Genomic DNA, 26,344 nt, shown 5'->3' on the forward strand with positions numbered 1-26,344 from the left:
AGCTTCACATTAATGTGAGGAGGACAAAATGCACAGCACAGAGGGAACAAGGCAATTACACAAGATTACCCATTTTATGTAAATAGTTTGGATCATTACTATATTACTGCTATTTTTTCTTACATAAAATGCATGTGATTATTCCAGTGCATGCAAATGAGTTCTATACACTAGTTGTACTGGCAAAATAAAGTTCTATTATGTAAGTAAAAGCAGAAATTCAACAATTATCTGTCTAATTAAGTATCTGCTATATATTTTTAATGTAAATTTCTAGTGCAGCAATACTCAACTTGCTTTGCCCAGCGGCCACTTCTGCAAAATGACAGGAGGCCACAGGCTAGTCGCAGCAGCCCTGTGGCTAAACTGACTTTAAAGACTGTAAAACCTGTCAAATATTGTTCATAATGAAAATATAGATGCATGAATACATTTTTTGGACAAATTCCTGTATAGTACCATGTGTGTCTATATACCTTCTATGAAATTTCACTTCAGGCTTTAACAGATGACCATAAATCTCTGTTTACCTCAACACTTTGGGATCCCTTGCCAATACAACCCTAATATGCTGAGCCCAACTTAGGATCAGAGGAAACAGATGGCAGCAGGCTGATAGTTGTTGTGTCACAAACAAACAGAAACAACCAGCTGCCAGCTTCTGCGGGCTCTGAGCTCGGAGTTATAGCAGTGAATTGGTTATGTGGTGAAGCACTGAGGACACAGACATTGACAGGAGATTGAAGAAATGTTACCAACCTGGAATCTTGCAGAGATGGGCTGTCTAAGGAGGGATAAGAATAACAAAACTTGTCCTCTTCGCAACTAGTGTTCCCCCTCTGGATCTAAGTGGAATAACAACAATTTTACACTGCTGCTCTCTTATTCACTCTTATCTAATTTCTAGTTCAAATTCAATCAAGAGCAATACTAACTCTGTTGTGATTCATGTTTTCAGATTATGTTCTCCCTCTTGAGTTTATGGCTGCTTTAATAAAGAAGACTGTTGACTTAAGCCAAGCATACACTGTATGATTTTAGCCCATTTTTGACCCAATTTTTGAGTAACACAATTTAATTTGGACTCAGGCTGAATTCCAGCTTTTTATGGCGTAGTTTGCCGTGCAGTGTACAGGAGGACCAATCATCTGCCCCTGAACAGCTTTTCGACAGTCGAATTAATTTCTAACATGTCCGAAATTTCAGTCAGCCGACACAGGCTCTCACATAGTTGAAGCAGAGCCATGAGTCGATTCCCCAACGTCAGTGCCCTTTTTTTTATTCTCACTGTGCATGCATGAAGTGGCAAACAGAGCATTTGAAAACACCATGGCATCACAACTGTTGATGTCCCCTGACTTAAACTAATGTTAGCACCAAGTCATTGTATAGTGGTAGCTATGGTAGCAACTGCACAACAAGGAACATTAGCACAGCTAGTGTAAGCTGTCATGTTAACAACAGTAAAAGTAGCTAGTTCACCTCTACTTCTCTCTGCATAATGGACAAGCCCTACTGTCCAACTACTGTCTTCCAAGCCATCTGCGAGTCCATATGCATCAGCGTCTCTTTTTCTTGGATGTTTCAGCACACAGAATTGCACAGTTTATCACACTTCTGCCTTGTTGGTATTGTTGCTAACAACTGCCTCTGAGCTTTCAAACTAATCTTAATTGACAATCGTCAATTGCCAAGACGGTACAGAGAGGCCAGTTTTACACATACAGTGTGAGCTCTTAGGTCATGGCTTAACGATCGGACTGTGCAGTGTTAGCACATTAATCATAAACTTTGGCTTTGCATTGCAGACAACTTAATCGTACAGTATGAGTTGGAATTAACAGCATTTCTAAAATCTTACAGTTTATGCCAAGCTTAAATACCATCAGCAACATCTTGCCTTACCTTGATTTGAGTGTACAGTTTTCTATTAGCTGCACGGACTTTGGCCTGTTTCTTGCAGTAGGAGTTCCAGCTTTTTTCATCAAAACCATAGTTAAAGTAATCTGAGATGTCAGCACCTGAGAGCAAAGCACAATATAGTCACAAACAAGTCTGCATACACTGAATGCACAGTGAGAGAGTTTACTCGAATTGAGCAAAATGAAATGAGTTTACAAACATCTGTGGCTGAAAGAACACTACTCACCAGCTTTCCTCCATGGCTTTTCCTCTATAGGCGTCAGTGCTGGGATTTCTTGGATATAGTCCAAATTATCCACCCTCATGTAACCTACAGGGATTTCTTGGATATTTTTCAGTGCATCCATGTTTCGCCCCTTTGCATCAGCAACTGTGAAACATTTGATAGGAATAGAACTGTCTGAAACAGGCAAATCGCAACCATGACAGGTGTAATTACCAAGGTCTTTAAAGGGTAACTTAAGTATTTTTGACCAGGATCCTGTTTTTCATGTTTTGTGTCTATGTGTTTAATGGGAACAATAATTTGTGAAACTGGTCCAGTATTGAGCTAGAGGGTTGCAGTTGACTGCAGCAAAAAGGTGAAATGTAATGTAGTAGTGAGTAATTGTGCAAAAGTGTGTTTTCTGTGTTTCCAATAGTGAAGAGGTCAAGTATTGATGAAGGTTTTGACAGACTTTTTATTTCATGAAATATTGCTGGATTATCTATGTTTCTTTTTAACAAAGGAAAAAGCATGAACTGTGCATCTTTGGAGGCTGAATTCTGATGAGTTTTCCATAAATTAAATTAAATGTACACCTTCCTGGTCTTTCTGTCTTTGTGCCTATGTTGTTTTAGGCCATCTTGTCATCTGAGCCGTTTCTTAAAGGTGTGCCAGAGCTCCTTCTTACCAACAACATCTGTCCTTTCAGCGTCATTTTCGTGATGTACAGGTGAGTTTTCAGAGCTGCAATACAGCAAGAGGCACACATATTATCTACACGGTTATCTCCATCATCATGACATTAACTTGAACACAAAGAAAAACTATTGTGTGAGTGTAGCGCTGATAACCTAATTTCAAATGGCACCTCTGAATAGAAGCATAATACATCACAAAAAAAAGAGAAAATATAACAATGAAAATATCTCAAAGCTACATTTTGACAGAAGTGGGTTCCTGACAAATGACGCACATTCATATTATGCCCAACAGGCAAACAAACACAATAAAAAGCTGAAAATTTCAGCATTATTTTGTCAGAAGATGGAAAGTAAACAGTTACACTCTCATATGCACGGCTGCATGGCTACACAAAAACCACTGCATTCATCATCGCTGTCATTGTCACTTTCTTCATCATCTTGGACAGCTTTCAAATTACCCCAAAGAACAAAAGAAACATGAAAATAATAATAATAATATCCACTTGCATATCATAACACACTTTATTTGACAGGTGCTGTGACAAAAATGCGAAATAATGTGCACTGTGGATAATAATGAGAGCTGGAGATAAAAATTCAGTGAGTGCAGCTTTTTTTAGCTGAGTGCTTCACTCAGACTGCACTTGTCAAGACCAGTTACAGGCTAAGTGCCCACTTTCACAGATTCTTCAGAGAATGATATTATGCTATTATAAAAAAAAAGAAAACCATTAGTTCCACAGCTGAAAAGAGGTGCACGAGAGATGGCTTACGAGTAGGATACTCAACTTGCTTTGTTTGGGGGCCACTTTTGCAAAACTGCAGCAAGCCAGGAGACAGTCACAGTGGCCCCTTGTGGCCCCCCATGTTTCTAAGATTTTAGGACATTTCTAGGATTTAAGGACATTTCTCAGATTTTAGGATGTCTCTAGGATTTAATCATTTTTCTGCGATCTTAGGAAATTTCTGGGATTTTAGGATGTTTAGGATTTCAGGACGTTTCTAAGATTTTAGTACATTTTTTGGATTTTAGGACATATAGGGTTTAGGATGTTTCTCAGATTTTAGGACATTTCATGAATTTTAGAACATTTCATGAATTTTAGAACATTTCATGAATTTTAGAACATTTTAAAATTTTTGGTCATTAGGGGCTTAGCTAGGACCTCTGTTAGGGATCCTCCACTGGCACTTTTTTGATAAACAAGCTCTGTTTTTATATTTTTTAATGCACTCGCACTATACTTAAAGTAAAAAAAGAAAACAATTCCCAGTGTGAATCACTGTATTTTTTATTGTGAATTAGAAAATCGTTTGGGGGGCACCCAGCACCCTATCTGGGGCCAGATTGAGAATCACTGGTTCATTATCTGTTGGAAAATGCCAATCATGACTAAATTTAGTATTAGCTTTTTAGATACAATTATCAACAACAGTTTTTTAGGGATTCTTAATGCACATCATTGGGCATCAGGTCTTTAAAGAAGTCAAAGACAAAGGCACCTGACTGTCCTCTCAGTAGCTTACATGGTCAATCTAAGTGACAAATGCAAAAAAGACAGAAAAACAAGACTATTGTTGAAGCTTTGTACATCACAGTAACTTACTGTAATTGCCAGGTTATGCTACATTTACTCCAAGGCAAAGAGGCTGGAGAATGTAGACCACAGATATCATCATTACTCCAGCTGTGTAATTTCTTACATCCACATTTCCCTAGCTCACAAATAAACACTGCCGGCCTGACAGCAGATTTAATGAGCATCAGAGTACTTCTTAATGTTGCACATGACTGGCTGCACATTTCAGGCAGCACACACGGTGCCGTCACACACGTATTGTGCCACTATAATGATCACTGCTATTATTGTACTGTGAAAAGTGAATTATATCTGAGTGCTTCATTACTGTAATGCAGTCACTTCTAATTTGAAATGAGCGTGGCAGCACCATTCACCATTCAGGTTCAGAGAAGTATTGGAAAATTGAGTGAGCAAGGTGAAATACTGTAATAGGAGTCTCATATAGCTTATTATATATAATCATATTTTTCTCATGTTATAGGAAGCAATAAAATGCAGCCTTACGTCCATAACAAGGTGTTCAAATTGAATGGGTTACTAGCATGGTAACTAATACAATGGGACCATATGGCTACACAGAGTATACACACCTGGATGGGATTTGAACCTCCTCTTTTTCCTCCTCCTTGTTATCTTTGATGATCATTTCAAAAATCCCTGAAACACACATGAAAAACTTAAGTCCACCTTAACGGTCTGATTTGACACTTTAGTATCATATCTACGTTCACTGAGCAACCTGTGACAGTTGTGATGGCCAATAGCTATGATTCACTTAGTTAGCAAAACAATTTCCCTCACAGGATTACAAAAGTATTTTTATTATATTCTATTCTGTTCTATTCTATTAATAACAGTGGTGGCATAATTAAGTGGTCAGATCTTTTACTTTGATTCTGCAGTGTGCAAAACTAAGTCCTGGTGTAAATAAAAGTACAAACGCTGTGAGCATCAAAACATAATTTAAGTACAAAAAAAGTACTAATTTTGCAAAAATGGCTTATTTCAGAATATGTATTATATTATTCAATTATAATTATTAATCCATTAACATGTTCATCACTGAAATCTTGCAGGTGGTAACAGTGGAATTGATTTCAACTTCTTTACATACAAGGTAGCTTAATCCATAATAATAGATCATTACTTGATATATACTGTATATATATATTTTTTTATCAGTAATCTGAATCTTATAATTAATTAGTAAGCCTAACTGATGTTGTCAAATAAATGCAGTAGCGATACAAGCAAAATATTTGCCTATAAGTATGGTGTCAAATGAACAAGGAACTCATAAAATTGGGATGACAAGGAAACTAGCCAATAAAATATTACAGAAATAGCCTACATAAGGGCTAAAGTTGATGCCGAAGCAATAAAATAGCAATTAAACGTGAAAAAAAGAAATATTCAGGTAGGCTAATAGAGGCAACAAGTTAAAAAATGTACAGTACTTGACTAAATCTACTTTGTTAGCTACTATAGGCTACATTAACGTGCATTAACGGTTGGCCTGTTTAAACTTACACTGATATATTTTTCCTTCTTCGTCTTCCTCATCCTCGGAGACAGCCATGGAGTCCGACTCCGATAAAGACATTTTAATATTGAAAAGGTAGTTTTAAACAAATGTAAACCAAAATTTTTTAAAAAATATAACAATTGTTAGTTATGAAGTAACATCGTGGAAAAACGGACTCGTAAGTGAAATTGACAATGCGTCGCTATGGAGACAGTTTAGAGAAGTGACAGCACGTGCGACCTGAACTCATTGGTCAGAAACCGTCTCGCGCTGCTCTGGGCCTCTGAGCTTTACCGCTGATATCACTGAGAGTGTTGAATTAAAGAATAACTAATTAAACAAACAAACAAATAGAAAATAAGTAGTTGGCAACTTTCAGAATATATTATATTATTATTTAATTATAATTATTAATGCATGAATTTGGTCATCCTTTAAATTTTGTAGGTGGAGCGAATTTCAATTTATTGACTACTACTGCTGCTGCTACTACTACTACTACTAATAAGAATAATAATAAGCATAATAATGATAACAACATAATAATAATAATAATAATAATAATAATAATAATAATAACAATAGTAATTTATTTACTAACATTTTTTTTTAACATTTTTAAGAATAAAGCCTACCATTTGTGTTTCTTTTTTTGTCTTTCGGCAAATTTATTTTTATTTATGTCGCGTATTTTTAGGAACAAAGTGGACCTTTTGTATTCTTTTGTTATCATTCAGACATTATTTATCTTTTGTCATTTTTTAAAAATTTTTTCATTTGAATACAAAATCCTTTCAAAATGCATTCAGACATAAATAAATAAATAAACATAAATAAATAAATAAAACATAAAATTATAGGACAAAAAAGAAGAAGAAAACCCAGAAAATAATTATATTCGCATTTCGCCATATTATAGTAATTAAATAACTTAAATGTCTTATTAGCCTTTTTGTTCTTAATCTTAGGTAAAAGGGTGCTGAAAGTATGTCGTTACTAGACGTTGAAAACATTAAATTGATTGTTAACTCGTCATTATTTCATGTAAGCGAGTGAGGATGCTGCTTATTGCCATAGCAACAAGTCAAGGCTTCGGTGACGTCTTTAAACTGCGACGCGCGATCGCCACGTCACCTGCAAGAGACTCGTGTGTTTGTTTTGCTGGAGCCACTTTAGCTGATATTCCTGATGCCTTTGTTGATTTATTGCATTTAGCTAACATTTGTAATCGCCAAAATGCCGACAACAGAGGATTTTACGCACTTCCCGGTCCAAATGTGGCAGAAAGTGCTGTCGAAGGTGAAGAAAGCTGTTGTTTTTATGGATGACAAGTGTGCTGAGAGTCTCCACTGGTGCGGAGGAGCCGCCGTGTTGTTGGAGGCTGGAGCCCGAAATTTAAAGGAGTTTTCGAGCTTTGAAGCCTGCGGAGTGAATGAACCGAAAGCCGTGTTTGTGGTGAGCACGTTGTTGAAGGGCAGAACAGTCGACATCATTAAAGACATCATATCTCTCAGCCACTTCCAGTACTGCGTGGTCGTCACCGCAGTGTCTCACTCCGTGCACCTGCTCGCCAACAATGTCACCACAGACATGGAGGGTAATCCTGTGTTTGAGCAGTTTGAGGAAAAACTGTGCGAGTGGATGGGAAACATGAACTACACGGCTGAAGTCATGCACGTCCCAGTTGTCTTCGCCCCTGTGTCCCAGCAGCTACTCCTCACTCCCATGTTTGCACACCTGTTCCCCCTCCTCTCACCTGATCTCGAGGCAATAAACGCAAAACGACCAGAGAAGAAGAGATTTGGGAGCCTGGTTGACATAGATATGCACTCTCTCCCCACTGAACTGCAGTTTGAGATCAAATCTTTGGCTTCAGTTTTGAATTCAGTGTTTGAAGCTACAGGCACCAGGGAGGAGAGTTTTGCTGTAGGTCCCATGAGCCGCATCATCGCAGGAGAACTTGCCAATCACCCTCAAGCCAAAAACAGGAGGAAGACAGCCCCTAATAAAGCATCCATCATTTTTGTGGACCGAACAATGGATCTTACAGGTGAAAACTCCCCTCCTTTTTGGACCATATTGCATCAGATCATTCTGCATACAGGGTTCCCATGCATGCTTAAAAAGTAGGGGCTGACCAGTGTTGGTTTTTCAGGAAAGATACAACACAGATTATTATTACTTAATGAGACTTGTAACTGATCTTTGAAACCAATATGCATTTTTAATAAAACTATGTATTTTTTTCTGGGGTTAGGGTTGTGAATATTACAAACTCCCATAGTGGGATCAATTAAGTTTTTTTAAATTTAATTTGACAAAAACCATGCTCAACTACCATGATATTTCTAAATAGTGTCATGGTACTTCCATTGTTCTACAACATTACCATCATTATAGTAACCCACACAAATAATAATCAACAAACCAACAACAACTCAACAATACCCACTGAAGTGTACACTCTATATGATCCTCCAGGTTGCATACTATATGAAATTATTTAGAGTCATGCCATATGTCATTAGATGAGGAGAGCTGTTCAGTAAGAAATCTTAAATGTTTTCCTGAAAGATGAGCGCAGACAGAGATTTTCATGTAACCATGACTCTGTACATTGTTGTGTTCTTCACTGTACTGGTGTTTCACTTTTGGTAGTGTGAGTCTACCTCCAGACTGCATGAAGAATGTGTGTGAGCAGTATTTAGTATAAAAATATTGATATATTGTTGATATGTCACTGACAGCTGTTCCTGTTTGGTCATTTTTGGTTTTCAGGAGCTGTTGGTCACCATGGTGATAACCTGGTGGAGAAGATCCTCACTATGCTCAAACCGTTGCCTGGTCATGTGACAGACGTACAGGTTGACATGCTGGAGCTCACGAGTCTGCAGCGAACACCTCACTCCGAGACCACCCTGGCCCCCGGCTGCCTCGCTCAGACCCAGTGAGTGCATTTTTTCTAAAAGATTTGACCATGTTTTGTTTATAGCAATAGCAAGTTTTAAGTGAATTTGTATTAAATATACACACAGCTGTTTTAAGTTTTAAGATTTCAACACGACCCATTAAAGAAAAAATGTGGTGACTAACAAAAAATGATGAATGTACATCATCCGTGAAGAGGAAGATAACACAATGAGATGAGGGACATACAGGTCGGGAAAAAAGTAAATAAAACATCACAGTTTAGTAAGTAATCAGACAGTACTAGCAACTTGACAACAAATTTTCAAATTTTTTTGTGGAAAGAGAATTTTGCAGTTTGCTTTACACCTGTACATGTTGCACCTACATTTCAGTCGAGTTGACTATGCATGTATGTAATTTTTCATATCCAGAGTTTTGGTTGTTCACCTAACTGTAATATCCAACACCCAGTATGAGAAGTTAAAAAGGGAAAATTGAAGTTTATCTCCTCTGCAGTCTTGTTATTTTGTGTTTAAGCCCCATTTTTATATTTGTTTTTCAAGGGTGGGGTTTATGATTTTAATATTTAATGCACTAATCAGTGATTTTGTTCCCATCTGGGGCACATGGAAGGTGTGATCTTTATCACTCTACTAAAGCTGCGACAATTAGTCCATTAATAATTAATAGTGGCTTTAGTCCATTTTTTAACAGACACCCCAAATATTTTATGGTTTTATCTTCTAATATGTGAGAATTTCCTGCATAACATTATCAGTTGAATACCTTTGGGTTTTGGATTGTTGGTCACACATAAACCAGACAGTTGAGACATCACCTTGGAGACTGTGATGAAAACTGGCATTTTTCAGTTCTGATGTTATTTTGAACAAACTATTAATTTTTTCAAGAAAATAATAATCTGCAATTATGTACTGTTTTCCAACAGATCCATTATTCCATGCAGTTTCCTCCCCTCCAGCTATAGCTTGTGTTTTAAAATTGCACATTTCATTCTAAGGTTCGCATATATAGAACAATGTTTCCCATTAGGAGAGCACAAAAGACCCAGCAGGCTCATAAAATGTGTTTTTGTACTGTCAGCTACAAGAAAGCATTCAAATAATTAGGAATTAGAATAATTCGATATTAAATGAATTAAGTTTAAAAAAACTAAAAAACAACACACAAAACAAGTAGTTCCAGGGCTCGAACCTGCCGGCCTGACTTGGCTTTTCTTTGTGAGGTTTGCACATTCTTTCTTTTGTGTGTCATTTAGAGGGACCACACTGCTGTGTGTTCTGTCTGAGTGCTCCAGTTTTCTCCCGAAATCCCAAAACATGCAGGTTAGGTTAATTTGAGTCTCTAGGTGTGAATGTGATTGTGAATGATTGTCAGTATATATGAAATATAGTTAAGATGTCATCCAGAAATACTGAGGAGCTTGACAAATGCATGTTGTACCTATACTGAGATATATAAAATATTTATCCTATAAAAATGGAAATAATTCTTATTCTTTAGGGGTTTGGAAGCATCTCATCATCAGATCTTTTTAGGTGGTTTTGTGGTGGAGAATGAAGATGAATGTGAGTGTTTTGCCAACTTTGAACAGGATCCACATTGGATGTGGTGGCCATTGGAACTTCTCCCTACTGCTGACACAACCACAATATACATTTTACATACTTTTCCCACCTGGCTAAACACACATATGCACAAAGACAAACTCACCAGACAGAGCCGTCCCCCGCTGAGTGAGTTGAGTGGCACATGACCAGCATTATGTGCCAGTGGTTCAGTGAAGCTTGCCTTGTCTTGGCTGTGCAGATGCACGTGTTCGGTGCCTGCGGTGGGGCTGTTGTACATGGCAGGGATTAGTCCTACATCATGTGTTCCACTCCCGCTTTGCCCCTTCATGTGGTTGCAGGAGGAAAAGACTTTGACTTAGAAGAAGAGTTTAGTGGCCGGAGCTGTCATGCAGTGTGTCTGGCCGCATGGAGTTCATGAAGAGGCTTACATGGGTTCTAGCAGGGACTGTTTGCAGTTGTGTGGGAGGTTCTGTTGTAATGGAAGCACTCTAAGATCTTTGTTTTCGGTGCTGTTTAGTCAGTGTGTATTGTAGCAGATAATGTGAGCACAGCAGGGGCAGGTTGCACCGACCCGCGTATGCAGAGCTGAAGTCTGGGGCGGGTCAGCCAGATACCTACATACCCACAAATGCATTGCTCGAGTTTTTAGCTGCTCTGAATGTTTCAGCTGCAAGAACACAGCTAAGTACTCTCTGTAGAAGGATAAAACATTTACTCAAATACTGTACTCAAAGGAATACTTCATTCACAAAATGAACAATTATATATCTAATACTCATACCGTGGTGCTTTTGACTTGTGAAAAAAAACTTTTTTTTGCCAGCCTCCGATGAACAAAGAATCCAAAAATGTCAAATACTGTTGATTAGTAGAAGTAAATGTTTGTCATGTTTAACAACAGCAAAACTAAAGAGAAACAAACTTTCACACAACTCGTGCAGTATAATCCTAGTTTGATTTATCCAGTCGTATGCTTAGTGAAAGTGAAAAATTGATAAATAAAAAGGCTGAAGGATTTGACTATGACTGGGATTGTAGTGCAAGAGTTATGTTTGAGTTTGTAAAGAGATGTTTTAATGTATTTTGATGTATTTTTGTTAAATATGGTCACTGATAACTTCAGTCAACCAGCAATGTTTGCAGGGCTTTTGCCAGTAACAGAATATTTTTACAGTGTTGTATTAGTACTTATACTTAAGTAAAGGCTCTGAATGCTTCCTCCACTAATGTTGATGCTGCAGCAACAAGCTTACTCCCTTGTCTACAGAGTTAAGTATAGGATCATGGATGAGAGATTGGGATTGGTGACTGTGCAGAGGTCGAGGTCCCTGCAGCAATGTTTGCAATCAGTGTTCCAGATCTTTCCCCCCAAATACAAGTCTCAGCCAAACAGCTTATCTCACAGCATCTCCATGACCGATACACGCTCTAGCAGGTGCTCGGACGCAAACAGACAAGACGAAGAAGTGTAGCTGGAAGTAATAAGTAATGCGGCGGGGGCTTTGTTTGTGTGGAGTACGTGTCCGATCAGGGGCCAGCCGGATCAGCAGGAGTCTTATTGCCTGTGCTATCTCTGAGCAGATGGCCCAGTTGAACCTTATCGCAGATGTTTAGGAGATTGAAGAGCTGCTGAGACACTGCAAGAAAAAAGACTCCTTAAGTTCCCACTTTATTTTACTGCCTTTAAGTGTGCAGCCCACCACACACAGCTTTCTATGTCAATCACTCTAATATATTTAAGGTTTTAGAGGTGTGCTGCTCTTTTGCATTAATCTCCCCTAATTCTACAAAAGATACAAAAGCACACATTTCTAAAACTGATTGTTTTCTTTGCATCATGTGAACTGTGCAAAGCACCAGACCCTACTGGCTCTGTGTGGTTTCATTGTCTGTATAACAAGTTCCCTCCTACTGAATGTTTATACACGTATGTTTTGTTGAGCTATTTTTAGCTCAGCCCACAGTGTGTTTTGATTGGTTTTGTTGTGTAGACCAGCTCAAGCCTTTAAATATTAGGTGCAGACCTGATTTGGACCTTTTGTGTGATATTTCCCTCAGTAATTCCAGGATATTTTTATAGATTACTGTGTCTTAAACATTCTGTGGGTGGTTGTTGATTCTAGCTCTCCCGTCAAGACCCCACACTTACTTTGCAATTACCGTCGTATTGTATTTCATAACCTGGTGTGAATTTTCCTTATCCGACAACCTGACTTTCACTCTGTGGTTGGGGAGAGAAAGTATACTTTGTGTGGGTGTGTAGGCACACACAGACATTTTGCCAGGGCTGTTTTTTTGTTCTCCACTCCTGCACCAAGGCATTTTTTTAAAGCCATTAAATAATGCCAGGATGTACAGATTTATGCATAGGAGGAGTGAAAGTGCCAGTGGAAGGGCTGTGTTTGTGGTCAGGTACCTTCCAGCCCCAGTCAGTATAATTTGCTGTGCTTGGCTGCACGGCTCCTGTGATCCTGAGGAGCACATATGAACCCCATTGGCAGAGGGCACCAAGTTTCCCTCAGTCTCACACTGAACCCTGCACCCCCGTCATCTGGCCGCCTTCGACCTTGATCCTGTGGTGGGAGTGTGTGTGCCTGCGGGCGGCACCGAGTACGGGTGGCCAAGGTGCTCTGGGTCTGCCTCAGGAGCTGCTGAGCTCGAGCCAGGCAGAGCAATCGACCGCACCCTGCCATAAGAAAACACCACCAGGCTGCCATCTCCTCAAATCTGCCCAGCTCTATTCCATGTGTACCACCAGGAAGGAGGGAAAACACCTATTTCTGTCCTAGCTGGGAAATAGGAGCATGAATAAAAAGCCATGCATGCTTCTTTGAGTGCAGGCTGTATGGGAAAAGTAACAAAAACAGCAGAGATATCGGAGTGTGGAGAGGAAAGAGCAAATGACAGACAGCTGAGGACAGCTAGCCCTGTTTTTACCCCACCACGAATAAATAACTGGCTGTATTCATCCTATGGTGGCTCCTTATTGGGTAGAGATTGTTTTGCTATATTGAACTTACTTATATTTGGTGTCTTTCAAGTGATTTATAGGTTAACAACAACTCTACTCCATTATTACTTACAGCACAGTATAGAATTGGCTCAGTACAGGCCTGCTTATTGAGTATGTTTTGAGGATTACAAGGTTTGTTTGAACAGGAACACAAGCTCTTATAAACAGTGGCACACAGGATATTGATTCTGGCCAAACAGAGGGCTCCTTACATTGTATCTTGTTGAAAACTTCATTCTCACAGTAACTGCTTTCCATGTTCCACTCTCACCATAAATGAAGCTGCAGCTGATGATAAATGTTAGTCTGTGGGAAACTAATCGCAGTGGTTATAGAGCAGACGTTCTCAAAGTCCAGACCAGACGACGTGTCAATATGAACCCAGCCCACACCTCCGAGGGATGCAATACAATGCAATAAAAGTGTATGTTTCCTATATTGAAAAATGCTTTATTCTTATCAATAAATTGTCAGTTTTGTAGAATAAAGTCTATTTGAAGATTGTTACAGCGACCCTGGCTTGAGATTAAGCCTTTAACATAATCATTTCCCTGTTTGACATTGTTGTCATGGCAACAGTGACATCCAGCAAGCTTATGACGTTTAAGTCATCATCATGTTCAAGGGTCGGTTAACTAGCCTCCATTCAGAATTAGCAAGTTAGTTAATGGCTAATGGGAATTTGTGTTCTGTCCTGCAGACACGTGAAAGCAAGACTTCTACGTCTTCTGTCAGTTTACATTAAGTCGCTAATGCGGTTCGGATGTCACTATCCAAATTTGCAAAGAAAAGAAAAGTTGACCAAGAAAACCGAGAGAAATATGCGTTCATTTTGCCCCAATTTAGCATGAAGCCCGTGTGTTTGATTTTAATAAAAGAACACATTTCATAAAAGTCTCTGGCTTATCACCAATCGTGCTGAACTTTTAGCCTTGAAAAGAGATCAAATTCTGACCTTTGAATATTAAGTTTGAGAACCCCTGTTATAGAGTGTGTGTGTGTGTGTGCGTGCGTGCGTGCGTGCGTGCGTGCGTGCGTGCGTGCGTGTGTGTGTGTGTGTGTTACACCACACAGGAAGTGCAGGTAGTCATGCCCTCAGAAAAGTGCTTTTTCTTCTCCATAAGAAAACTTTGCTCTTGATGGTTATTGCAGCTATGCCATACTTAAAGGAACAGTACGTAAGATTTAAGGAGATGAGGCATTTATTGGTAAGGACTGCAGATTGCAACCAGCTGAAACTTCCTTCAATGTTTGAGGTTTTTACCTGGAGCTTAACTAGCCATAGATGGCTCTTTTATGGATTTAAACCGCTAAAACACTAAATAAAGCCGTTTCACATTATGAATTAAGTGTTATTCCGGCGGGGGATGTTTTGTTTCAGCTCAGCTGTTTCAACATGGTGGTCTGGTCATACAAACTTTCTCATTTTACAGCTACGGTGCATTAAAATATACTTTTGAAAACGTTTGTGGGTAATAAGCAATACACTAACCAGAATCTTGATTCATATTTGATCAGTGCTGCCAGGTTTGACAGTCTGACCTCAGTTTAGAAGCAGTGATTGACGTCTGCATCAGAGACTCCTGAGATTGGTTGTGTTCGTTGCACTAAGTTTCATCAGGGCACGGTCACACACACGGTTACCCATACCCATTCAGTTCACTTCTATTCAGTGTGAGAAGAGAGGGGATTAAAACATTTGCTTCAGGGGGAAGCAAATTTGCATCGTCACATCATGTCAGCTGTGATGAACTTTGATCAGTGCAGCCTCACCAACAGCAAAGAAGCATGTGTGGATGAGACATTGATTGTTACCATGTTTAACCGGCTGATATTGTATGATAAAGACAATGAAAAATACAAACTACCCCACATGATCGATTCCACGTGGCTGGCAGTGAGTCAGGAGACAGAAATGTAATGAAAGGAAATGTGAAAATGTACCAGTACCATCATATTTTGTTGTATTTATTGGATAGTGTAGGATTCACGTACAACAACAGCATTTTTATTTGCAAGCCAGCTAAGCTATCACCTTAACAGGCAGTAGTCAGTCTGCATTCATTCATGTGTGACCGTGCCCTCAGAAGCTCTACAAGACATTCAAGGAGGCAAAGGATTATGATTTTTTTCACACATCATCTGTCTCAAAAAGTTCCAGTTTCTGAAAGTTAGAAAAGACAGCTTAAAGTAAGAATCAATTTGTGACTAAAATAATCACAGTTTCAAAGAGCTATTCTTTGAGCGTAGTGCATCTGTGCGAGAGCAACAGAGTTTGGTCGCTTTCATCTAATAATTTATCACACTGATTTTATCAAGACTACCCCAAAGGTCAATGATAACTCACACAGAGATAAGCGGAGTTCATATCTGTCGATTTTGGTAGTTATTTATAGGAGATGCAGGGATTTAGCCATATCTCTGGATTCAGTGAGCTGACATATCCCCTGGCCCGTTTTCAGATGTTGTGTCTCTGTTTCTTCTGCTGCCTAACTCTGTTTTCTCCCCCCAGTGTAGAAGGTATCTCATCCTCAAACCCCACAGTACATCAATCAAGTAGATTACTTTCACCTGAACAACTTGTACTCCGTGTTCCCATCAAGACCAAGATAACATAACCTATTCTGTCTTGTATGCCGTCTTCTTCTCTGTCATTTGATATTCTCTGCAGAAGGCGCTTTCTGTTTGGGAAAGTGTGCGTGCATTTATTCAGTAAGATGATAAAACACCCCCCAAAGATGGCACTTTACATCCTCCAGTCCCACTCCTTCAAAGAGCCCCCACTGTTGGCTTTCATTTGAAATGGTAAACTAGCAAAGATGCATGAGGAGAGGAAGAGACTCCCGCATCACCCCCCATACAGCCTTTCATTTCTCACCTTCTCCCATATTTTACCATTCTCTCTACACTGAGGGAAGAAAGTTTCTAACATTTGTTTATGAATAATTTGACATTATCTCACATGAACATTTTATAAAAGCAGACAGCACCAGATTTTATAATTTCTTTTTGCCCTTGCTTTTTCTCTGTAGATGTACATAATCTTACCCTATAAATGTTACATATAAACATATACTTGTACTTAAAAGGGCAGTTCATCCAAAAATGGAAATTCAGTGATCAGTTTTTTAGTCCACAAAACTGCCAGAGTTACACAGGGAAAGGCCTTGAACTCATCTCCCCAAACAATTGAAGCAAATGGTGACCAGGATTCAAACTTTCAAAAAAAATAAAATAGCATGAATAAACTTAAACGCAGCTCCCGTACTCGGAGCTGCAGGCTACAACAAGGCTAAAAACATGGCACCAGCTAAGTTTTTCAAACAACCTGCCCAACTTTCCATTGGCATAGGGGTGAGAAGAAACTAAATGAATTTTAATTTTGGGTTGAACTATCCCTGTAAAACACCTCTAGTGTTAATTTAAGAACATTTCTTACAGTTGCAATTAGTGTCGTAACAGATTTCTTTATTCAAATATATAAATGGGTGTTAACAAAGATACTTAACTGTTTTCTTTTGTTTTTTTAAGTATAGTAGATATGAGTTGTTACTGAATAAGAATGGTCAATGAGCTCTTGATACGTCTGCATTGGTCGCGTTTAATTTTGAGTTTGTATCTCCCTTCCTCTCCTCACTTCCTGCAGAACTCCTCTTCCTTCTTTTTCTTTCCATATGAAAACTCCGCTAGGTCATTTGTCCCTCTTGCCAGGACACACAGACACTCAAGGCCAGGTCTGGTTTTAGTCCACCTCTCTCTCCCTCTCATGTACATGAGGATGTTTACAGGAAACCGACAGTGTTTTGCCCCATTAAACACACTTCATAAATTAACTTACTCAGGGATCAGGCTGACCTTGCACAAACCTATTAGGCTGAATCTGTTACGTGTTGACTTGTTGGAAAGTCCAGGCACACATCACCTGATTCATCTGCACCTTGTTTCTGATACTTTTGATAGCATTGCTGTAGTTTTCTGGATGTGACTTGTTGTCCATATACAAAGTGGTGTCCAATATTTATGAGTTTTGTTTAGCAGTATGAAGTTTCTCAGCTGTCCAAGTGATAAGCCATGTAGAACTACAAAGTCAAAAGCAACCAGAATAGCTTTTTCACATTTACCTCCACTGTAGTGTTATCTCGCCATGCAAATGGTTTGATTTTATTTGCAGAAATCTTTAACTAAATTTAAACATTTCTGCCACTACTGCAATACAATTTACATCAGTTTGCTTTCACTTGTCGTGCTTAGAACATTAAAAATATGCCATGCAGAAATTTTAAACAGCATCGCCAGAAAGTTAGAGAGTTAGAGCTCCCTTCCTTAGATTTACTCTTGTTTTGGAATGAGCTGTGTCCACTTGGTATTTCGCCTCGCTAACATTATATTTGCGGTTTTTTTTTTGCTGTGTCTGTGATTTTTTTAGCTTCCTCTTGGATGCGTGCTGCTAATGGTCATGATAGGTCTTTTTATTGGTTTTTTTTCACATCATATCACAGGTCCAAACAGGTACAACTAAAGAAAAAATAAATTAAAAAATGACTCATCCCCCATCTCATACCAGACATACACATATACCCATTATGCATAGCCGGAAGGGTTACAGTGTCATGCCATTAGCTTCCATATTCACAGCAAAAGGTAAAGAGGCTGCAAAATAGTATGAAAATTTCAAAGTATACCCACTGACAGTATATCCAATCTTCTCCAGTTTAAGATGGTATATGACTTCACTGATCCAGTGACTAAATGTTTGTAGAACAGGGTTTTTCCATGTAAACAATATCAATCTCTTGGCCAGAACACAACAAAAGGCCTCAACAGGCTGATTTCCCAACTATCGAGAGTGGCGTCTACCAGGGCGACACCAAACAGTGCAATGAATGGAGATGGCTCAACTGTTTTCCAAATATTTTAGGAAAGGTGGTTTTCCAAAATGTCTAAAGCCTTGGACATGTCCAAAATGTGTGCAATAGAGCGGCTGGAGCAACCATCACATGTGGGATCAATGTTGGCTTTAATCTTAGAAAGTTTGACTGTAGTCCAGTGCAGACGCTGCACAGCTCTGAACTGTATAAGTGCATGCCAAAGACATATTGCAGCAGAGGAGATTACCTGTGTTATTCTCTGCCAAGTTTCCTCCTTAAATTGGTTCATTCCAGTCTGTTTCCCATTTATTTTTAAGGAATGGTTGCTACTAGTCCTAACCTTACCTGTGTGCTGTGCCCAGAAATGTCAAGAACAAGCAAAATAAGATGAAAATAAGAAAATGCAGTCAGAGGGCAGAGTCTCTGCAGATAAATACACTGCCACACACTTGTAGTGTGCCTCGGCCACCTGTGTGTGTGTGTGTGTGTGTGTGTGTGTGTGTGTGTGTGTGTGTGTGTGTGAATGGTGCTTGTGTTGTAAAACACTTTGAGTGGTTGCTAAGACTAGAAAAGCACTATATAAATGCAGTCCATTTACCATTCATAAGTTATGATTGAGAGAGATTACTTTATGAGTCTATACATAGTTTTTTGGCAAATCCTGCATGAAGAAAAAATGTTTAAAAATACCTTAATAAATAAACAATAAAGTAAGTCTCCTTACTTCCATAAAATGTACTTTACAATTTTCATCTAAATTTCTTTCTGCACTAGAATTATTCTTTATGGAGTGTCAAAGACATATCTGCAAGTGGTCAAATAAAGTCATCAAGCTAAATACTACTAAAGACAAGTTAGAAGATGTGGGTGATTTTTGTTTGAACTGACCCTTAATCCTTTAAGACAGGGATTGACATCAGTTTATTGTGCGACATTCAGACACTTTTTTACAGTCATTTAAACCTTTGAAACCTGAGCAAAGTGGTTTGATATCTTTTGAAAACATGGCTAAAAATGCAACGTGCATAGAAATTTCCTGCAGGTTGCAAGAAATTAGGAAAAGCTTAAAGTTAATTACATTTTTATATCTATAGCGTGTTTTCCAAGTGATTTCCTAATTTTTTTAAAGCTATTTTTCTTTTTTTCAAATTTTTCAGGTAATTTTCTTGTAACTCTTTACAAATTTCTTGCTAATTTTGTGTATTTGTATTGTCCAGTTACTCATTGCTGTCTCCACATGTATTTGAAAGAAATTAAGCCAATTTGCTCAGGTTTCAGGGGATTAAAGACATTTTTGCCACCCCTCCAGGAGGCCTCATCAATCATACAGTATGTATGTAGTATGACTCACTCTGAATCATGTTATGAATACTGTTTTGCGGTACACGTTTCCTCATGTGTGTGAGTGAAAGCCAGAGTAAAGAAATAAACACTGAAATGAGTGTGTACACATACACACGTATGTTCTTCCAAATTCTGAAGGGGCCACAGGATGGGGAGTAAATTTAAGAAATCCTGAGTCAGAACGGTCAGAGCCATTCTTTTCTGCTGCATCATGCGCTTCCAGGAACACTATCCCCCTCCTCACCCCCACACCCATTAATGACTTGGACCCGGTCAGAGGTATTTCATCACTTTAATGAGGGTACGTGTTCATTTTTTCTCGTGGTACGCACATCTTTCTTCAGGTTACAGGACTTTAGTGCGTTTTAATGGTACAGCGCTCATTACACATGTAGTGGAATTTTGGGCACAAAAGCCCCCAAACTCACCAAACACACCCACTCAGTGAGTCCAAGCAAACCAGAGAGGACATCCACTGTGGTGTACGCAAGTCAAGAGCAAGACTGCCCCCTTCAGTCTAATCTGAGCTGCTTTTTTAACACACACAGCCACACTGCACTTAACGCTCGCAGATGGCCAACGACACGCGCTCCACATTCCCAGCCCCCCTCCCACCCTCCTCTCTTCCATAGTAGAGTTACTCAACAAGGCTCCTGGCTGGTTATGGAGCCTGTCTCGCACCCTGCCAGTATAAACCTCACCCCTCACCCCTTGGCCCAGCTCAAACCCCCGCCTTCGTCTGACCAAATGCCCCAGGGATAGCATCAGGGGAGAGGGCCCTCAGGGAGGGGAGGGGGGGGGGTGTGGGGGCAAAAAGCCAAATTAAAACCATATTTTATCTACTTTTTACTGAGGCGCTGCGTTGTCCAAGAACACACACAAGGATGCACGAGTTGTGTGCAAACATAAACAGATGCATGTGCACTCACACACATGCCTGCTCACATATAGTCTGGTCACACTATTGGTATTTCAACCATGACAAGTATGTGAGACTTAATGTTTTGCGTAATCATAGCAGTTATAATCAAGTGCGTAGGAGGTGTTTTTCTAAAAGATTAAGAGTGTTTCCAGAGATGACACCATGTCAGAGCTGTTGACCAAAAGCTTCAATACTTTATATCCATGTCTTAATCACACTTAAGCAAACAAAGAGATTTTTATTAAATACCTCATTTATTTTCAGTCTCTTTGTCTTTTTTCTTTTTTTTTAACTGTATGAGTTTATACTCTCGGCTCTTGTCCGGGGCTGAGTCGTGTTCGCCAGTCTTTGTGTCTGGTTCTAGTGTGAAGATGGCGGGCGTCCCAGTGTGAGCCCCTCTCCTCCCCATCAAGCCCCAGCCCAAGGTCTGGAACAGATTACATCTGATATTAAACACATGGCAGTTAGAAAGGAGAAAAGGCGAGAGAAGAAAAAAGTAGAGAAAAAAAGGAAAGAAAAAGAAAAACAGAGTGGATTTGTCAACGAGCTCCCTCCTACCTTCCCTCTCTCTCTCTCTGTCCTCAGACCCTTCTTTCTGTCTTTGTCTTGTTCTCCCTTCAGTTTCTGGTCACTCCTGAGAGTACGGAGGCGATCATGTCCGCTTGTCAGTCTTGCTGTCAAAGGCACAGACAGAGATGTAAGCGTTTGATGCCCTTTCATCGAGCCAACAAAGTGTCTTTTAACAGGGCAAGAAATTTCAAAGGCGACAAAGATATGAAACATGTTTGTAGCTAAATCAGATTATTATTTTATTAGAAAGAGTGTCACTCTCTGAAGCTCATGATGATGAAGCTGCTCAGCGACACTCTTTGTTTCTTTCATGGCAAGACTCGAAGCTGTTTCCACTTCTCGTGGCAGATGGTTGTAGTCTTACACACATGCCTCGTCCTCAGCCTCCCATTAGAGACGTGGATCACTGTGTTTCATAACCTAGCGGATAATGAGACGGGGGACTGAGATGGTATCAAGAGGAGGCCCGGTCTCCAGGCTCTGCTGCTTTGTCACTGATGTGAGGATGGCACAGCACATTTTGAGGTGGATTGAGAACATTCCTGATGCTCCCTTCGCTAATTTCAGCTTTTTCCTGTGAGGGGTCCCACTGGGTAGTCACTGGTCCCCGCCTGCCAGGCTCTCCATCACCGAGACGAGCACTCACTCACGTCCGTGTTGTCTCTTTTGTGTTTATAGTCGGAGTCCTACGTGCTTGTTTTTGCTGAAAATCACTGTACATTTCTGTAAGTGGGGTTTCCATTATAGATTTACGCAGAACTTATGCGATATTTTTGAAATGTCAATGCAACACAATTTCGAGATGACTGCGTTATCCTCTGGCGGTAACTTTCCAAGAAGCATGGTGATGGATGTTCAAAACATTAGCAGGTTTATTTCTATTGCAGCCACTACACTAGCCGTCATTATTTCCAATTAAAGGCGATGAAGGTGTGTTATGTGAGTGATAAGGTAAAGGCAAACCCCTTATGTGTGGGAGCAGCCACGTATGAGGGATTTCTGGGAGAGTCCAAGATTTCACGGAGGAATTGTGGTTTTAAAACTTCCAGATGATCCTCTCAACTTTTGAAGAGTTATGCAATGCAGTAACACCTCTTGTAGCACCTGCTGCATCATGCATATAATCATAGCATCATGTGACCCATAAAAGCAAAAAAAGTGTTTCCTTTGCAGTTTTCCAAAACATGACTTTTTCGAATCACCTGAAAACTCAACTCAAGCATGTGTAAAAACTTTCTTTGTGATAAATGGGAGTTTTTTTAAATAAAATGTACGTTTCCATTTGGTGCGTTTTATATTTGCAATTTCAGTTAGCTCAGTTTGAGGGTTAATGGAAACCTCTGCCTTTTGACAGAGTTTTGTTTTTCTCCCTGATGACTAAATGAACTCTTTGATTGTTTTTTCTGCCAGGTCACCTGCAGCACAGGCACTATGGGAGGCCATGCTGACCAATAAACATAAAGAGGGGGTGATGGAGGTCCGGCGGCACATAGTGGAAGCAGCCAGCAAGGAGAAGCTGCCAATCAAGATGAGCATGGGTAAGAAACAGAATTTAAATAACATTTAAAAAGACAGAGATGTAAGCTTTTAATGCCCTTTCATCGAGCCAACAAAGTGCATTTTCATAAGGCAAGAAATTAGAAATACAGTCCAGTTTCTTTCAGCAAACATATTTATGTTTATCATAACATGACTACATGTATATAGGAAGGTACACAAAGGTACATACAGTTAATATTTTGTAAACAAACAGAAGAATAGCGATATATATAAATGATATATCCGCCAAAAGTTAAGTACTCCTTAAATGCAGCTAAAAGAAACATGATTTATACACGCTAAATGCATATAGCAAATGCACCTAATATGCCAAAAAATATGCAAATTATTGGTAAAAACACAGCAGGGCACCATGTAGCTCACTTGATAGAGCGGGTACCCATATATACAAAGGCTATGTCCTTGCAGCAGTGGTTCGATTCCATCTTTGGCCCTTTGCTGCATGTCATCCCTTCTCTTTCCCCCTTTCATGTGTAAACTGCTTTCTCAAATAAAAGCAAAAAGCCCCAAAAAGTAATCTTAAAAACAGCTGAAAAAAATGCATTTCAGATTTAAGCATATACACAAATTCAAGCCACATCTTTATAAATAAATGAAAGAAATCAGTGTACTGTATATACACATAAGAAAAAGAATGCTACAGTTCAAACAAAGTACACATAAAAAAATAAATAAACACGGCCACATCAAATAAAAGCATCATGAGTGGGTATTTATATATATTTTTAGGGAGAAGTGTGTGTTTAGTGTTTGGAGCAGGACCATAGCGCCCCCTAATGAGCCCCAACTTCTCTGCCTTTGCTGTGTATTTGCCCATGTGGCCCCAGAGGAAATCTGAACCACATGTTGGCTGCATGACACACACAAACACACACACACTCAAACACACAGACGCACACACGCGCTACTTTCGAAAACTTTTGTTGTTTGTTAATGAAGCAAAGGGGGCTGAAGTGAGGGGTAAAAATATGTGTAGGCACGCAAAAATAAAGTCATTACACGCGCAAGCGTACAGTGCCCTCGTGCACGTTCACCTTTCCACTGCCCCCTGACTCACATTGGTAATGGCTGTACTACGCTCGCACAAACACACACAGGACTAATATGCAGGTTAGCATCTGGCAGAGCGGGAGGGGGTTAAAAGGGAGGGGCATTGTGGTCCCAAAGTGCCTATAATCTGTGAGGTAAAGAAGGTCTCGTCTCTCGTAACAAGCAGGTTGTAATATGTTGGAGGTCACACACACATCCACACACACACTCTGCCAAGCATCTGCGTACACAGGGTGGTTTCCCTTCACACATTTGTGCTAAACAGCACTCCCTCTATAAATCTGCTACGCTGTGGATGTATTTAGACAAATGCACAACAACAGAGGACAGAGGTGCAGAAATAGAAAGATCAAAGAGATCAGGAGTGACAGTGAAAGCAAGAAAGGATGGAGAAGGTGGAGCAGTAAAGCTGCTCCCGCCTGCAGACTGACAGTCTGTTGACTTAATGTCTTTCCTGAGAGAGAAAACAAGACAGGGTCCGTACAGTTATGAAAAGCCTGTAAAAGTCATGGAATGTGCAAGTAGTATTTTCCAGGCCTGGAAAAGTTTTAAAAAACTTTTTTCAAAAAGTTCAGAAAGTTTTAGAGTTTCTGACCGTAATAAATGGTGTGATTTTTGGTGATTTTTATCATCAATTCCCAAAAATTAAAAAAAAAAAGAAAATCACCATATTTTTTCTTTAAAAATGTAAAAAAAAAATTACAATTCTTTTAAAATTCTTTCTTTAAAAATCGTCCAATTTTTTGATGAAAAAGTTTTTAATGAAAAGAAAAATTGCCACATTTTGTCTTCAAAAAATCACAAAAAATGCATTGAAGAAAAGAAATCACCTACATTTTCACTTTTGCCCAATAATTGCCCAGTTATTTTAAAGGAATTTTTTTTTCAGAGTAAACAAAATGTGTATTTTTTTAAAACAAAAAATGAAATATTGTCTTTGAAAATCAGCAAAAAACATTGAAGAAAAGAAATTTCCATAATTTCCAAGAATAATCTCTTTAATAATAGCCCAAATATTTCAAAAGAAAAACAATGCCAAAACATTTCATAGAACAAAGAAAATTGCTAAATTTCTTGAAGATTTTTTTCTTCAAAAATCACCAAAAATTTAAAAAAGTAAATAAATCACCAAAATGTTTTCTTTCAAAATGACCAAAAAAAACTTCTTTCAAAATCTGAAATGAACAAGAATAAACAAGTAGTATTGATGGTTGTTTCAGAGAGTGTATGGCCTTGAAATTTGCCTCAAAGTCATGAAAAAGCCATAAATTTATTGATAAAAATGTGTATGAACCCTGATAAGAGAAAGAGACAAGCGAGGAGAGAATGGGGCACCGTCAGAGTCCTCACACACTAAACCTTTATACCCCACTGGCACAGGACCAGACTCCATGAAGCCTCCTTAAACTCCCAGCGCACCCCCCACCACGGTTCCCATCCTGCCCACCAGCACCACCGGCGGAGTTCTCAATCCATCATGCTCCGCTCATATGAGACCGGGCTAAAGCCAGTAACACAAAACGCTTAGCCTTAATACCTATCTGCTCTCTCAGTGCCCACTCACTCTCTAGGAGATGAGAATTTTTCCACTGCATTCTCACTCAGGCGGGTTTATGCAGATCAGTGGAGAAAATATTGTATCGGGATACTACAGGCCCCGCATTCTCACATACACACTGACTCCACTTGGCTTCTTTTCATCTCAACAGGATAAGATCATCCAGAGAGAGACAGAGAAAATAATCCATTTCTCAGAGCCGAAGTATGACCCGTCAGGTTTCTCATAGCACAATAGGATGATGAAATTCCCTCGCTCTCTGTGTGTGTGTGTGTGTGTGTGTGCGCGCGCGCATGTGTGTGTGTGTGGTTATGTATGTGGTTGCGTCCAGCGAGTCCAGTGTTTATCTTGGGTGTTTTTGCTCTTAGCGGGGAATTAGTTAGACAGCTTTGGTTTCATCGTCCGTAGAAGTGCGTTTATCTGTTCATCTGTGTGTGTATGTATGTATGCATGCACATGTGCTTCACAAGGTTATACGGTTTGTGTATATATTGCGTGCGCTGATACTGCAGTGTAAATGAGATGTGTTGACAGGGCCTCTCTTCCTGCGGTGCAGACTGCTCTTTTTGCAGCAGAGATGAGTGAGGCTCGAGCAGACAATTGATTGCATTCATCATTTCAAGCAGGGAGGTTTTGGAGAGAGTAATATCACAATCGTTTTGAATAAGTATTCATATTTTACAGTGTCATCACTCCTTTTTTAATCATAATTTAAGTGACGATCACAATGCGTTTTGTTGAATAGCAAAAAGGCTTTGCACTTCATCTAGTTCCATTTTGGTTATGAACATAATTCTGTAAGTTTTTAGGACAAAAAGACAATCCTTTGGGGTGTAAAAAGTTTAATCTTAAATTTGCACAGGGTAATGAAAGAAAATATCATCATAGATCACAATGTATAGATATCAACTTCAGTGAAAAAACAACGATTTTTAACCAATATTCAAACAGACAAAAATGTTGCCATTGTATGTTTCTGCAAACCACAGACTTGCTACATTTGCACATTATTATGAA

At 39.3% G+C, this 26,344-nt stretch overlaps 2 protein-coding genes across 2 annotated transcripts in view; one reads left to right on the forward strand and one right to left on the reverse strand.

Annotated features, from left to right (window-relative positions):
• The window catches only part of fip1l1a (FIP1 like 1a (S. cerevisiae)), a 34,844-nt gene extending 28,826 nt beyond the window's left edge, over positions 1–6,018 (reverse strand). The window contains exons 1-6 of the mRNA XM_088077335.1: positions 5,946–6,018; positions 5,006–5,072; positions 2,817–2,872; positions 2,150–2,293; positions 1,906–2,021; positions 760–845 (exon numbers count right to left, since the gene is read on the reverse strand). Coding sequence (XP_087933461.1) covers positions 760–845; positions 1,906–2,021; positions 2,150–2,293; positions 2,817–2,872; positions 5,006–5,072; positions 5,946–6,018 — 542 coding nt within the window. The remainder of the gene's footprint in view (positions 1–759; positions 846–1,905; positions 2,022–2,149; positions 2,294–2,816; positions 2,873–5,005; positions 5,073–5,945) is intronic.
• Positions 6,019–7,050: 1,032 nt separating this feature from the next.
• Positions 7,051–26,344, forward strand: part of scfd2 (sec1 family domain containing 2) — a 125,126-nt gene continuing 105,832 nt past the window's right edge. Inside the window, exons 1-3 of the mRNA XM_042483276.2 lie at positions 7,051–7,990; positions 8,719–8,887; positions 22,570–22,697. Of these exons, the coding sequence (XP_042339210.2) occupies positions 7,177–7,990; positions 8,719–8,887; positions 22,570–22,697 (1,111 nt within the window). The 5' untranslated portion in view covers positions 7,051–7,176. The remainder of the gene's footprint in view (positions 7,991–8,718; positions 8,888–22,569; positions 22,698–26,344) is intronic.

Source organism: Plectropomus leopardus, chromosome 5 (assembly GCF_026936395.1).
Source record: "Plectropomus leopardus strain MGB_pleo_1.0 chromosome 5, ASM2693639v1, whole genome shotgun sequence".
Lineage (NCBI taxonomy): Eukaryota > Metazoa > Chordata > Actinopteri > Perciformes > Serranidae > Plectropomus > Plectropomus leopardus.